This window comes from Heteronotia binoei, chromosome 14, assembly GCF_032191835.1.
Source record: "Heteronotia binoei isolate CCM8104 ecotype False Entrance Well chromosome 14, APGP_CSIRO_Hbin_v1, whole genome shotgun sequence".
In the NCBI taxonomy this organism is placed as follows: domain Eukaryota; kingdom Metazoa; phylum Chordata; class Lepidosauria; order Squamata; family Gekkonidae; genus Heteronotia; species Heteronotia binoei.
This window is the reverse complement of record NC_083236.1, coordinates 34,409,060-34,421,271: the sequence shown is the minus strand read 5'-3', so window position 1 is coordinate 34,421,271 and position 12,212 is coordinate 34,409,060. Positions and strand designations below refer to the sequence as shown.

Genomic DNA, 12,212 nt, shown 5'->3' with positions numbered 1-12,212 from the left:
TTTAGAACCCAGAACGCTCTGATGTTTCTTTCCCGATACGCCTGAGTCCATCATGCCTAATAGCCACACTGGAAGCAGCCAGCACCAAGAGCAACTCAATGAACAGATTAATAACCTTTTTTTGGGGGGGGGGGGAATAATAATAATAATTGATTTTGTTAGCTTGCAGCCCAGATCTCTTCCCTTCCCTTCTGCAGTCTCTGTAGGAAAATCTCCGCTGAATTCCGCCAGTTCCTTTCCCTTTTAAGTGTACCCTGAGGGGATAGTGAAATTGTGATTTATTGCACATACCAGAAATATGCTTTCCCTCAACGGTATTCTAAAATCCATAATTTCAATGAGCCGTTTCAGCATTCTATCCTTCCAGAGATTGGGCTTTCCCCTCTTAGGGCCAGTTTCGCTGGTTATTGAAATAAGACTTTTATGGATATCCCCGCAGTTGTGATGGATAATAAACCTAGCAGGCGTAGGCTAGATTTGCTGCTGCGTAGAAACAGACCTTGTCTCTGCTGCAGAGACATTTTTTTCTGGCACAGAAGTAGAATTCCTTTATCTTCATAGCTCACCTTATCCCTTGCTGTTGGAGATCCCCAGAAGGAACAAGGCTGACTAGTTGGAGTGGCCAAGACTGTGAATGGCTCACAGTCAGGGCTTTTTTTGTAGCAGGAACTCCTTTGCATTTTACGCCATGCCCCCTGATGTAGCCAATCCTCCAAGAGCTTACAGGGCTCTTAGTACAGGGCCTACTGTAAGCTCCAGGAGGATTGGCTACATCGAGAGTGTGTGGCCTAATATGCAAAGGAGTTCCTGCTACAAAGAAAGCCCTGCTTGCAATCAACCCAAAGCGGACATTAAGGGCTAACAGATCTCTAGGAAAAGCCATAGACTTAACTGGCAAGCAACAAGCTTGAGTACATGCTCCAGCAGCATGAGACCCAACATAGGCCTGCTGAAAGCCTCCAAGACTGGGGGTTGGACTAGACTCAGGGGTGGCCAACAGTTGCTCTCCAGATGTTTTTTGCCTACAACTCCCATGAGCCCCAGTCATTGGCCATGCTGGCTGGGGCTAATGGGAGTTGTAGGCAAAAAACATCAGGAGCGCTACAGTTGGCCACCCCTGGACTAGATGATCCTGGAGGTCCCTTCCAATTCTGTGATTCTCTTATTCTAATCAGGAGGCAGCAGGTCCAGCAGGTCTGGGTTACCTGCTATTTCACTGGAGCTTAGCAGGAGCAACCAGGAAGCATCTTCCTGGTCTGCTCATGTTTTCATGAGACTCAGGGGTGGCCAACAGTTGCTCTCCAGATGTTTTTTGCCTACAACTCCCATGAGCCCCAGTCATTGGCCATGCTGGCTGGGGCTAATGGGAGTTGTAGGCAAAAAACATCAGGAGCGCTACAGTTGGCCACCCCTGGACTAGATGATCCTGGAGGTCCCTTCCAATTCTGTGATTCTCTTATTCTAATCAGGAGGCAGCAGGTCCAGCAGGTCTGGGTTACCTGCTATTTCACTGGAGCTTAGCAGGAGCAACCAGGAAGCATCTTCCTGGTCTGCTCATGTTTTCACAGACTCTGAATCAGAGGATTAGGGGAAGGCTGCTGCTCAGGAGTACCAGTCTGCCCAGCATCTCTTGAGGCTGCCACCACCCATCATCTTAGTAAATGCAGGTCATAAAACTTAATCACGGATTTAACTGCTATGAATAATATAGTTACATTTTATCACAACACAATCAAATCATCATGAATGGATTCTCAACATATTATGGGACACCAGCATATTTCCAGACTTCTAATCTCCTTAGATCTCTGAAATGTGCTAAGTTTTACCATACTAATTGTTTCTCATATTTTCATCAACCCATCTTTCCCCCCACCCCTGGAACTATTGGAGATTTCTAGAAGTGTGCATTAACAATTCTACCTGCAGTCTGTTGTTGTGGGCCAGAGCTGCCTTGCCAAGCAAGCCATGGACATCATGGGGGGGGGGGGGGCGGCGGCGGTGAATTCACCTGTTCTGGGGAGTTGAGGGGGAGGACAGCCATGACCCTGTTGGAGAGCTTCTACCTGGCTGTAGGTATCAGGAAGAGCTGGATGGAACTGATGACATTGGCTGTGGCAGCCGAGACATGATCACTGTGCTTTAGGGTTGCCAGGTATGTGTTGAAAAATACCTGGAGACTTTGGGGATGGATCCTGGAGAGGGTGGGGTTTAGGGAGGGGAGGGGTCTCAGCAGAGTCTAAAGAGTCCACCCTTCAAAGCAGCCATTTTCTCTGCCAGCTGGAGATCAGATGTAAAAGCAGGAGATCTCCAGGTCCAACCTGAAGGCTGGCTGTTCTACAGTGTTTGTGGCCACCAATGATGTTATCAGCCAGAGACTGGCAACCTGCAGCCAGGGAAGAAAGGCCTTGCAGGAGCCAGGCAGGACAGAGGAGGCTCATGGTGGCAGCAGCAAAGACAGAGAACTCCACCTACCCATCTACAACTGCTGGGTGAAAGGTGAGAGACTACAGCCAGCACTGTGATGGCAGGAGGGGGGCAGAGGCTAGAAGCAGGCCTGAGCCAGAAGGGGGAGGAGGCTGGATTGGAAAGCAGCAGGCTCCCCTCCTGAGCCACACAGAGAAGAATAGGGGCAGGAAGACCGGCAGCATGGGAAAGAGGTGGGTGACACTTCCTTTTCTTTTCTCCCCTCAAGGGAAGAGTGCAAGGAAATGGGATAAGGTTCAGGCCAAGTAGGAGTGGGACCAGGAAAGGCCATGAAAAGGAAACTTCCACACCTGGCTGGTGAGGAAAGATGGGCTGAGCTCTGAGAGAGGAGAAAGAGAGAGTAAGTCCAAGGAAGGAAGAGTACCTGGGTGCCGTAGCCCCTCTCCTTCACAATTCTGAGACTTCACTTTTCTCCCAATGAAATGATAGATGGCGTGGAACCCACTTCAGGGCTGGGGAACCTCACATCAACATTATTTCCTGAGGAGAGTTTTCTCACACCTTCCCTACATGGTTTAATAGAAAGAACTCAGCTTTAAAGTGGAAAACTACCCGTAACGCCTCTGCAGTAGTCTGATTCACCATTTTCTAGTACCCCTCACCTTTTTCGCATAAGCACCACATATGTAGGAAGTCACCCTTACAACAGCAATTCCAGCATTTGCCAAATAATGTCTGATAAACTTTTGAGCGTCTCTGTGGAGACAATTAGCACTGGTGAATCATCTTAAACCCATGCCGTGATTAGGTAATTTAAATTAGTTATTTTAATTTTACTTATATTAGAATTTAACTCTATATTGAAGTTTTAAATGGATTATTCGTATGGAATTTATCTGCTGTTTTATGACATGATGTAATATTTGGATGGGAGACCACCAAGGAAGACTGGCTTTGCTATGCAGAGGCAGGTAATGGGAAACCACCTCTATTTGTCTCTTGCCTGGAAAACTCTATGGGGTCATCATAAGGTTGAGGGCAGCAATGGTTTTTCACTGAGCTGGCCTCCTCCATCTCACCTCTCCCCCATGGGGCACAGACATAAATTTGTCCTTTAAGCACCATCTGAAATAGCTGTAGAACTTGTTTGTTGTTTTAACTGTTTTAATCAGTGATTTGTAAATGTATTCACTAAAATGCTGTGTACTGCCCTGAGCCGAAGGAAGGAAGGAAGGAAGGAAGGAAGGAAGGAAGGAAGGAAGGAAGGAGTCAGTCAGTCAGTCACTTGCATCCACCACTTTCCACCATTACGGAGAGTTTGAAGAAGGGTTTGTAGACTTTGGATATTTCAGCAAGGCAGAAACTGCTTGCCCTGAGCTTTCTACAGTCTTGTTGGCATTGCAAGCAGGGCAATAAACTGAATGCAACAACTGCTTTTTGATGGAATTGGAAAGAGTGTGGGAAAGTAATCCCAGCAGTCGCAGAAACTAGAGCCACTGCAACTAGGGGATGGCGGTGGGTGTTTTAAAAACACCCTCAAATAACCTTTCTGGGAATGTTCCAGTCTTTTGAGCAAAGGGTTTGGAAGAAATGACTACAAGGAAATCTCCTCAGCATATAATCCCCTCAAGTGCCTGAAGCGGGCTCTTCAACTCTCTCTCCCCTCCCCCAAAGCAACCATTGCATAGTACCTTTTATTAAGACTGACTCCAATGCCCCAAGGCAGTAAGGAGAGACAGACTCCCTGCCACCACCACCCCCACCACCCCATTTCCTTTCTGCAGTCACTCTTCACCCTCTGAATGGGTTAAGGCCAGATTTACACCAAGTGCAGCCTCTAGGATCATTAAAATAAAAATCAGGGATCCTTCTCAAGAGGCCAAAAGAAAAAAAAAAGATGCTGTTTGTTTTCTGTTTCTTAGAAACTTGTGATGTAGCTGTCCAGAAGCTTGGTTCATCTGTCTTTTCCTTTTAATATGTTTCCTAAGCCTGCTTCCTCACAGCAACTGCTCTCAGGTCCTGAAAGCCACAAGAAAACTGAAATCCAATCGATTTCATCTCACTTATTGCCTGGATTCTAGAGGCTGCTTTGCACCTGACCTTGGCTGAGTGAATATTAGTAGCCTTGGGGTAGTCAGCAGTGAGACTCAGTGATATCTTGTTTCCCTTACCTATCTGACAGGACCTAAAATGTAATTACAATCCTAAAAAGAAAAAAACCTAACCCTTAAAATACTTGAAGTGCAAGTATCCTTAACTGCCAGATTTAAAAAAGGTAAAGGTAGTCTCCTGTGCAAGCACCAGTCGTTTCTGACTCTGGGGTGACATCGCATCACGGTTTTCACAGCAGACTTTTTTACAGTGTGGTTTGCCATTGCCTTCCCCAGTCATCTACACTTCTCCCCCCCCCCCTCCCCCAGCAAGCTGGGTACTCATTTTACCGACCTCAGAAGGATGGAAGGCTGAGTCAACCTTGAGCCGGCTACCTGGACCCATCTTCCACAGGGATCGAACTCAGATCGTGAGCAGAGAGTTCAGACTGCAGTACTGCAGCTTTGCCACTCTGCACCATGGGGCTGCTAAATTCCCAGATTAGTTATTTATCAAAACATTTCTATCCTGCTTTCTCTCTTGGTTCCCAGCAGCTTACAATAATAGTTAATAATAGTTAAAACATCCCTAACTAAAACCAGCTAAAATTAGTTCCATTCTCCGAATCACCGAGCAAGGTGGAGCATGATTGTTAGAGATTTCTAACTGCTGGAAATAGGACAGACCAATTTTATTTCTTAATGAGTTTTCTGTACAGCTTTTGCTTTTGATATGTAGTGGTTGTTGGCCAAATAAATAAACTGATTGACTGACTGATTGATTGGGAATACTGGCTGGGTACTTTCTGATATATAATAATGTCTTTTCTTTTGTACTGTATTAAAGAATGGTTTGATTTTGTTCATTTGATTTGGAGAAGGAGTCACTGAGAAATCTTCATGACTGTGTGTCAGGCTTCAACTATGCCCACATAATATAGTTTTATGGTTCTTTACATTGAATTGGAGCAATCAAATATATTTCACCGTAGCTGCTTTTTTCTTTCCTTTTTTGGAAACTGTGACCACCACCCAGTGTCAAGACCAGCCTCTGTTTGTCCATGATGGGCATGAACACAACTTGTTTGCTGTACTTGAATTCTGCTGCTTTCCTCCCCTCATGCAAGACACACAATTGGAAGCCTCCCAGTTTGGGAAGCCTTGAATCAAATAATGTACATATGGGATTCAACCTGTGGTGGGAAGGACTCCTGTATTCAGATGTCATGGTCAACTGGACTTTGATTCAAGGAAGATTTCAGCTAACCTCCATGCTTAAGGACTGAGCATACAAGCATAGCAAACAAGCCAGGTTTGTGCCTATCATAGAAAACATAAGTTTACCGTGTCTGGATTGAGCTTAGTGCATGAGTGGCCAAACTTGCTTATATGGGGGAAGTGGAGGTAGAAAGAAAGCAACTTTAACTTTAAATGCATTCTCCAAGCTGGCAACTGGCTTGGATTGGGGAAGTGGTTTAAAGAGAGAAGGCATGGCCAACAGGATGGTGGGGGTTTTGAGAGCCATACAATATATGTGAAAGAGCCACATGTGACTCCTGAGCCTCAGTTTGGCCACCCCCATTGTAGTGCTTTTGAAATGGTCAGAGGGTCATTCTCTTTCTTATTTTCATTCAATATGATGTCATACTTTATCTCATATAAAGCAGGTTCTCCTTTAACAATGAGTTCTTACCATCAGTAGCTCACAAAGGATATCCATCTGGAGATCCAGTGTGGTATAGCGGTTGCAGTGTCCAACTAGCATCAGAGAGTTGAGGGTTTGAATCCCCACTACACCATGGAAACTTGCTGATGACCTTGGGCCAAGATGCACCAACACTCAGCTTTGCATGGTTGTCATGAAATGGAGGGAAAGTGAGGGATTTGAACCCAGTCATCCCAGGTCCTGGCTCTAACCACAACACCATGCCATTCCTCTTGGATAGAGACTTCTAAGCAATGGGAAGTATGAGGAAATATATCTGATTCAGGACCAGATAAATCCCCATTTGTCCTGTATGTCACCTGACCCTCATCTGATCAGGCAGTTCTTTCAGCCTAGTTTCTTGTAGTGTGGAGACTGAGACGTTGTGGTTTGTTGCAAGAGACTTGCATTTGTGATCTGTGGTACTTTACTGTCTCAAGGTAAACAAGGGTGAATGGTTGGCAACCCTTTAAAACTGATATTTCCATATTAATTGGAGCATTTCCCTAGAAAGCAGCACTGACTATAGACCTCCACTGTTCAGTTGCTTCAAGGACTACCTGCTATTATAGACTGTACTGGAGAGAAGTCATGTATTGCATTCTCACCAGTATCCCTTCTGTGTTGTGTTGTCATAACAACTAGGGGGGCTCCACTATCATCTCAGCAATATTTTTAGGAAATGGTTGTCCAGGCAACAGCATATCTCCCCTTCCCTCCTCAAAATCAGTCAATTTGTGTAGGGTTCAGAGCATGTGTACATTTTCAGGAGTTGTTTTTTGACTGAAACCCATGTTTAGCACACAGAGGTTGCACATGAAGGACCTTTATTCCTTTGAGAAGTGCACTGAGCAGATACCCACATTAAAATTTTTGAAGGAGCACAATAGGGGTTTAGGAACTTGATGACAAGGACCGATCAAGCTGGAAACTGTAGAGGTATGCAGCATTTTAATGTTCGTGCTATTAGCTCATTGGAATGCATTCAAATACTGTGCCTACAACATTTAATGGAGGGGGCAGGAAGAGTATTTTAAAACTAAACATAAAAAGGCTAAGGGTCCATCTAGTCCAAAAGAAAAGAAGGGCACATTGTTTAGGCTAAGGGCACATTGTTTAGTCTAAAAGAAAAGAAGGGCACATTCCATTTGTTTGGGCCAAGTTCCTGAGCAAATCAGGCAGAGAAACCACCTACCCTTGTTCAAGCTGCCCCTCTCTCAGCTTCCAGAGTTTCCAAGAGAATTTGCACAGGTGTGTCTGTCTGCTGAGGAGGGAGATCAAATAGACAAGTGATTAATTTATATTTTAATCATTTCACATCCATGCATGTATACATAGACATCCTTAAAGGAGTTAAGTTTATTTGCCAAGCACTGCAGTGCCCTGGAGCACCATCCAGGTGTGAGTGGTGTCTTTCTTGTCACCTGGCACCGCCAGGTGATAATCCACCGCCTCTGCCAGAACCCCGATGCGGCCACTTGCTGTGTCTGTCTCTGTCTTTGTCTCTGCTTCCAGCTGAGGGACAGCTCACCTTGTTTTGAGCTGCTCTGAGGAGGCGAAGCTGGGGGTGCTGGGGGAGTGTTGCCAAGCAACTCAGCTGGGCCTAGAGTCTGCTCCAGATTCCCAGCCTGTGGGCTCCCCTCTCACTTTCAGCTCCTTCAAAGAGTGTGCGTGAGGAAGAGAGATGGGGCTGTTGTGCTCCCAGAGTAGTTCCTTGCTCTCATCCTTCCTTCCTGAGGAGAGGGGTTGTTTGTTTTAAAGAGAGAAGGCAGAAGTCTGTTCAAGAGGATGGAGCAGGACAGGATGGGGCTTAGCAGTGCATTTCTCTTACAGCATCCAAGGGTTGCCCTGATCTCAATGGTTTAGGCTAGTCCAATCTCATCAGGTCTCAGAAACTAAGCAGGGTCAGTCCTGGGTAGTATTGGATGGGGGACCCCACAAGGAGGCCCAGGGTTGCTATACAGAGAAAGGCAATGACAGACCATCTTCATTCATCTCTTGTCTTGAAAACCCTTGGCGGGGGTGGCCACATGTGACTCTTTCGCACATATTGTATGGCTCTTGAAGCCCCCTTAGCCTCATTGGTCAGCAGCCTGGAGCATGCATTTAAAGTTAAAGTTGCTTTCTTTCCACCTCTCTCCCCCTCCTTTTCCACCTATTTTCCTTCCTTTCTTCCCTCAAACATCTGACATTCATGTCTTGCAGCTCTCATTTATTTTATGTGGCTCTTATGTTAAACAAGTTTGGCCATCCCTGCCCTATGGGGTTGCCATAAGCTGACTGCAACTGCAACTTCATGGCACTTTCCTTCACCATCCAGGGACCAATTGATATGATGGTGGTGGATAACCCATGTAGAAATTGGCCCTTGGATGCTGAACAGCAAGCACTGTGCCCTAGCTTTCGGCACACGTTGCACTTGTGGGGGTGGTATTTTAAACAACTGGTAACAAATCTCTTTCAAGAGTCCAAGTGCAACTACTAGAATCTTTATAAGACTCATTGCAGACATCAGGGGTCAGCATCAGTGGGCCACTGACAAGCTCTCCCAAGACTCAGGAGGGCGGAGCACTGCATAGCAGCACCAGTCACAGCCTGCCCTGGATGATGGCAGGCGATCATCTGGCCCACTGGTGAATATCAGTGCCCCTTGGGAGTATTGGACCTGCCTCTACCCTAAACAACTGGTGGGAAAAAAATTGGGTGGGGGGAAGGAATGTACAAGTTCCAGAAACCCCAGTATTGCAGTGTCACAACTGGCACAAGTCAGAAGTGACCCCAACCCATTGGAGTATGGTTGCCAGCCTCCAGGTGGGGCCTGAAGATCTTCTGCTTTTACAATTGACCTCCAGCAGGAAGAGATCAGCTCCCCTGGAGAAATGGCTGATTTGAAGGGTAGGCTCTATGGCATTGGAGCATGCTGAGTCTGTCCCCCCAAAACCCCACCCTCTCCCAGATCCATTTCCAAAGTCTCCAAGTATTTTCCAACACAGACTTGGCTATCCTACATTGGGGCAATGTGCTAGAACTTGCCTAAAATTCTATGGTAAAACCACAGAGTTTGGGGTGAATCCTAAAGTGTCACCCCTATATGGCGGTGGTGTTGTGCTGCTGGGTGGAGGTCATTCTCTGCATAGTCCCTGCACTGGCCTGTTGAGAGGCAGCAGGGAACATGGGGCCCAGAAAGGAGGTCTCCCACTCTTGTACAAGACCTCCCCCCCCTCCAAGTCTACCCCCAGGCCCTGTCAGAAGTCCAGAGAAGCCCAGGTCACTTCCAGCTTTTGAGGCCCCTAACCATGATAAAAATAGTAAAAGATTATGACAGAAAGAGTGACAAAACTCTATACTGATTTTTTAAATGGTGCCTGCGGGGCTTTTTTTGTCACAAAAGCTCAGCAGGAACTCATTTGCATATTAGATCACACACCCTGTCACTACCATTGTTTCACACAGGGCTTGCAGGTACTCATGTGCATATTAGGCCACACCCCCAATGCCAAGCCAGCCAGAACTGCCTTCCTGCTTAAAAAAAAAGCCCTGGGTGCCTTTTACCAAAGTATATTTGCTTAAGTCTGCAGCTGCAGGCTGAGAGTATGTGTCACATTTTGGTCAGATAGACGTGCGTAAGAGCAAGTTGTGAAACATATCACGCACTCCTGAATTAGCAATGGTTTAAATTTGAGGGCCACCTCTTTTTTTTTTTGGCTCTCCAAGCCCAGGAAGTTCAGAGAATCTGGGTGAATTCCCCCAGGGAAGCCATAGCCCTCTTCTCCTGATGCACATCACAAAGGGAATGAAGGCATTATTCATCTCAAGCCCCCAGGAGAAATTAGAACCTTTCTAGAAGCTGCTCATTAAGTGCTTGATTCAAGTCAGGTGATAGCCCGGCATGTTTTGGGGTCTGTGTGAGCGAGAGGAAGCAGAAGTGTTTAGGAGTAGTTGTGTCAGGGTGACACTCTGTGCTACTCTGCTGGGGAAGTAGGCGCCTACACAGAACTTCAGCAGGAAATCTTTCCTGGACTCTATAGCAACAAATTAAAAGGTCTGCCTAGAATAATATTTATTTGTCATCATAAGAAGCTGCCTTACAGCATTAAACTGTCTTTCTCCACATTTTCTGTTTCTGACCGGCAGAAGCTCTCCTGGGTTAGAAAAAAGCTTGCCCCAACATCTGTGATCTGAGATCTTTTTGCTCAAGATGCCAGGAACCGAACCCAGGACTTTGCACATGCAAAGGATACATTCTATCCCAGCTGGATTGCCAACCTACGGGTGGCACCTGGAGATTGTCAGCTATTGCAATTGATCTCCAAACAACCAAGATCAGTTCACATGGAGGAAATCAGTGCTTTGGAGGGTGGACTCTGTGGTGCTCTGCCCTGCTGAGGTCCTTCCCCTCCCCAAACCTCCCCCTCTCCCAGGCTCCCCCCCCCACCAAATCTCCAGGTATTTCCTAACCCAGAGCTGGCAACCCTAATCCCTGGGCCAGAACCTCTGGAGATATGTTGATAGACTCACAGTATTTTTAAGCTTCCTTCCATTTATTTAATTACTAACTTCATTTTCAGTCTGAGATTGCTAACTTCATTTTCAGTCTGAAATTTCCTGCTGAGATATAAAACAGATCACACAATTTTTTTAAAAAAAATGCAATAGCTGTATAATACATGCAACGGGCAATACAATAAAAGCAGATCACAGAATTAAAGACCTGTTTATTTTAATTATTGAAACATTTATACCCTGCCTTTCCTCTTTGCTCAGAGCACTAAATACAATATAACACATATGAGAAATGAAGCATTAAAGCAGGAATACAAGATCAGAAAGTAACACAGTGAAAACAGTGTAATATATACATAGGAAAATGCAATGAAAGCCGACTAAAACTTCCATGGCCATTTCTCTCTACCTTTGCTTTGGAATCAATTTATTGTCCAGTCCTCTAGTCTCCAAGCCTCTGCTGATGTCAAAGCCAGGAGGCTGGTTCATTCATGTGCATTTATCACCGTCTCATCAAGGGACAGATTTGCTTGTGTGAAAAAGTTCCAAAGACAGAACTCTCCTGTCACTCAGTGCCCGATGAAGGCTGAGCTACATATGCGGCAGAATGAAGTGGAAGAAAGGTCTCTGTACCATTGCATGGGGAATCATTGAATTCTCTCATACATTTTATATACGTCCATGCAAGCAGAAAGCTAGTGTCACTGGGAGCAAACTGGCCCAGGCCCGATTTTCAAGATTTTGTCTTTGTGGCATTTGAATGCTATTTGTGCAAAATATTTTTTCTTATCAGGGCTGTGATAGAGATGAGCAGGGAGAGAGCCATGTGTCTACCTAATAATGTGGGGCCAGAAATAGTCTATTTTATTTAACAGAAGATGGAGGGTGTAGGTGAGGGGAGCTAAACCCTGGCTCCTCTCTTCCCTTTTCTTTCTAATGTTGCTTTCAGCATTTCTCTTCCAGCCCAGCTCACTTCTGGTTATCAGAGCCAGGCTGGGAGAAAAATACTTCAGACTGTGGATCACAGTGAGGTAGGGTGCGAGAAGCAGCAGGACTTAGTTGCCCTCAATGTGTGTGCTCCATTTTTCCTTTTTAAGGATATGGACCCCTCCTAGCTCATGTAGTACATCTGTCTGGGCAAAAATATGATCTAAATACACATGGATTCCCCTTCACCATTTTGACTCTTTCACAGCTGCTTTTGTAAAGCTGCTTTTTTTTTCATTTGGTGTGCTGCCAGTTTCCAACTTTCTCCTGTCTTCGTTTCCTCTGCAACAGACTCTCTGGTTTGACCTGCATCAACGACTGTCAGACAGCGAAAACACAGCCTGTGCGGTGAGTACTCTCGAAACTCCCATCTGTCTCTACAGACAGAATATATTTGCATATGCAAATCAGAACCAGGAGGGGCAAGATTTTTTTTTTCTTGTGGCTTCGTTTCTGCCACCATCTGCTGGAAAAGCAGCTCGAAAGGTCATCTCTCCTTT

General features: G+C 45.7%; 1 protein-coding gene across 1 annotated transcript in view; it reads left to right on the top strand.

Annotated features, from left to right (window-relative positions):
* NECAB2 (N-terminal EF-hand calcium binding protein 2) overlaps positions 1–12,212 on the top strand; it is a 263,854-nt gene that overhangs the window by 233,560 nt on the left and 18,082 nt on the right. The window contains exon 9 of the mRNA XM_060253951.1: positions 12,004–12,060. Coding sequence (XP_060109934.1) covers positions 12,004–12,060 — 57 coding nt within the window. The remainder of the gene's footprint in view (positions 1–12,003; positions 12,061–12,212) is intronic.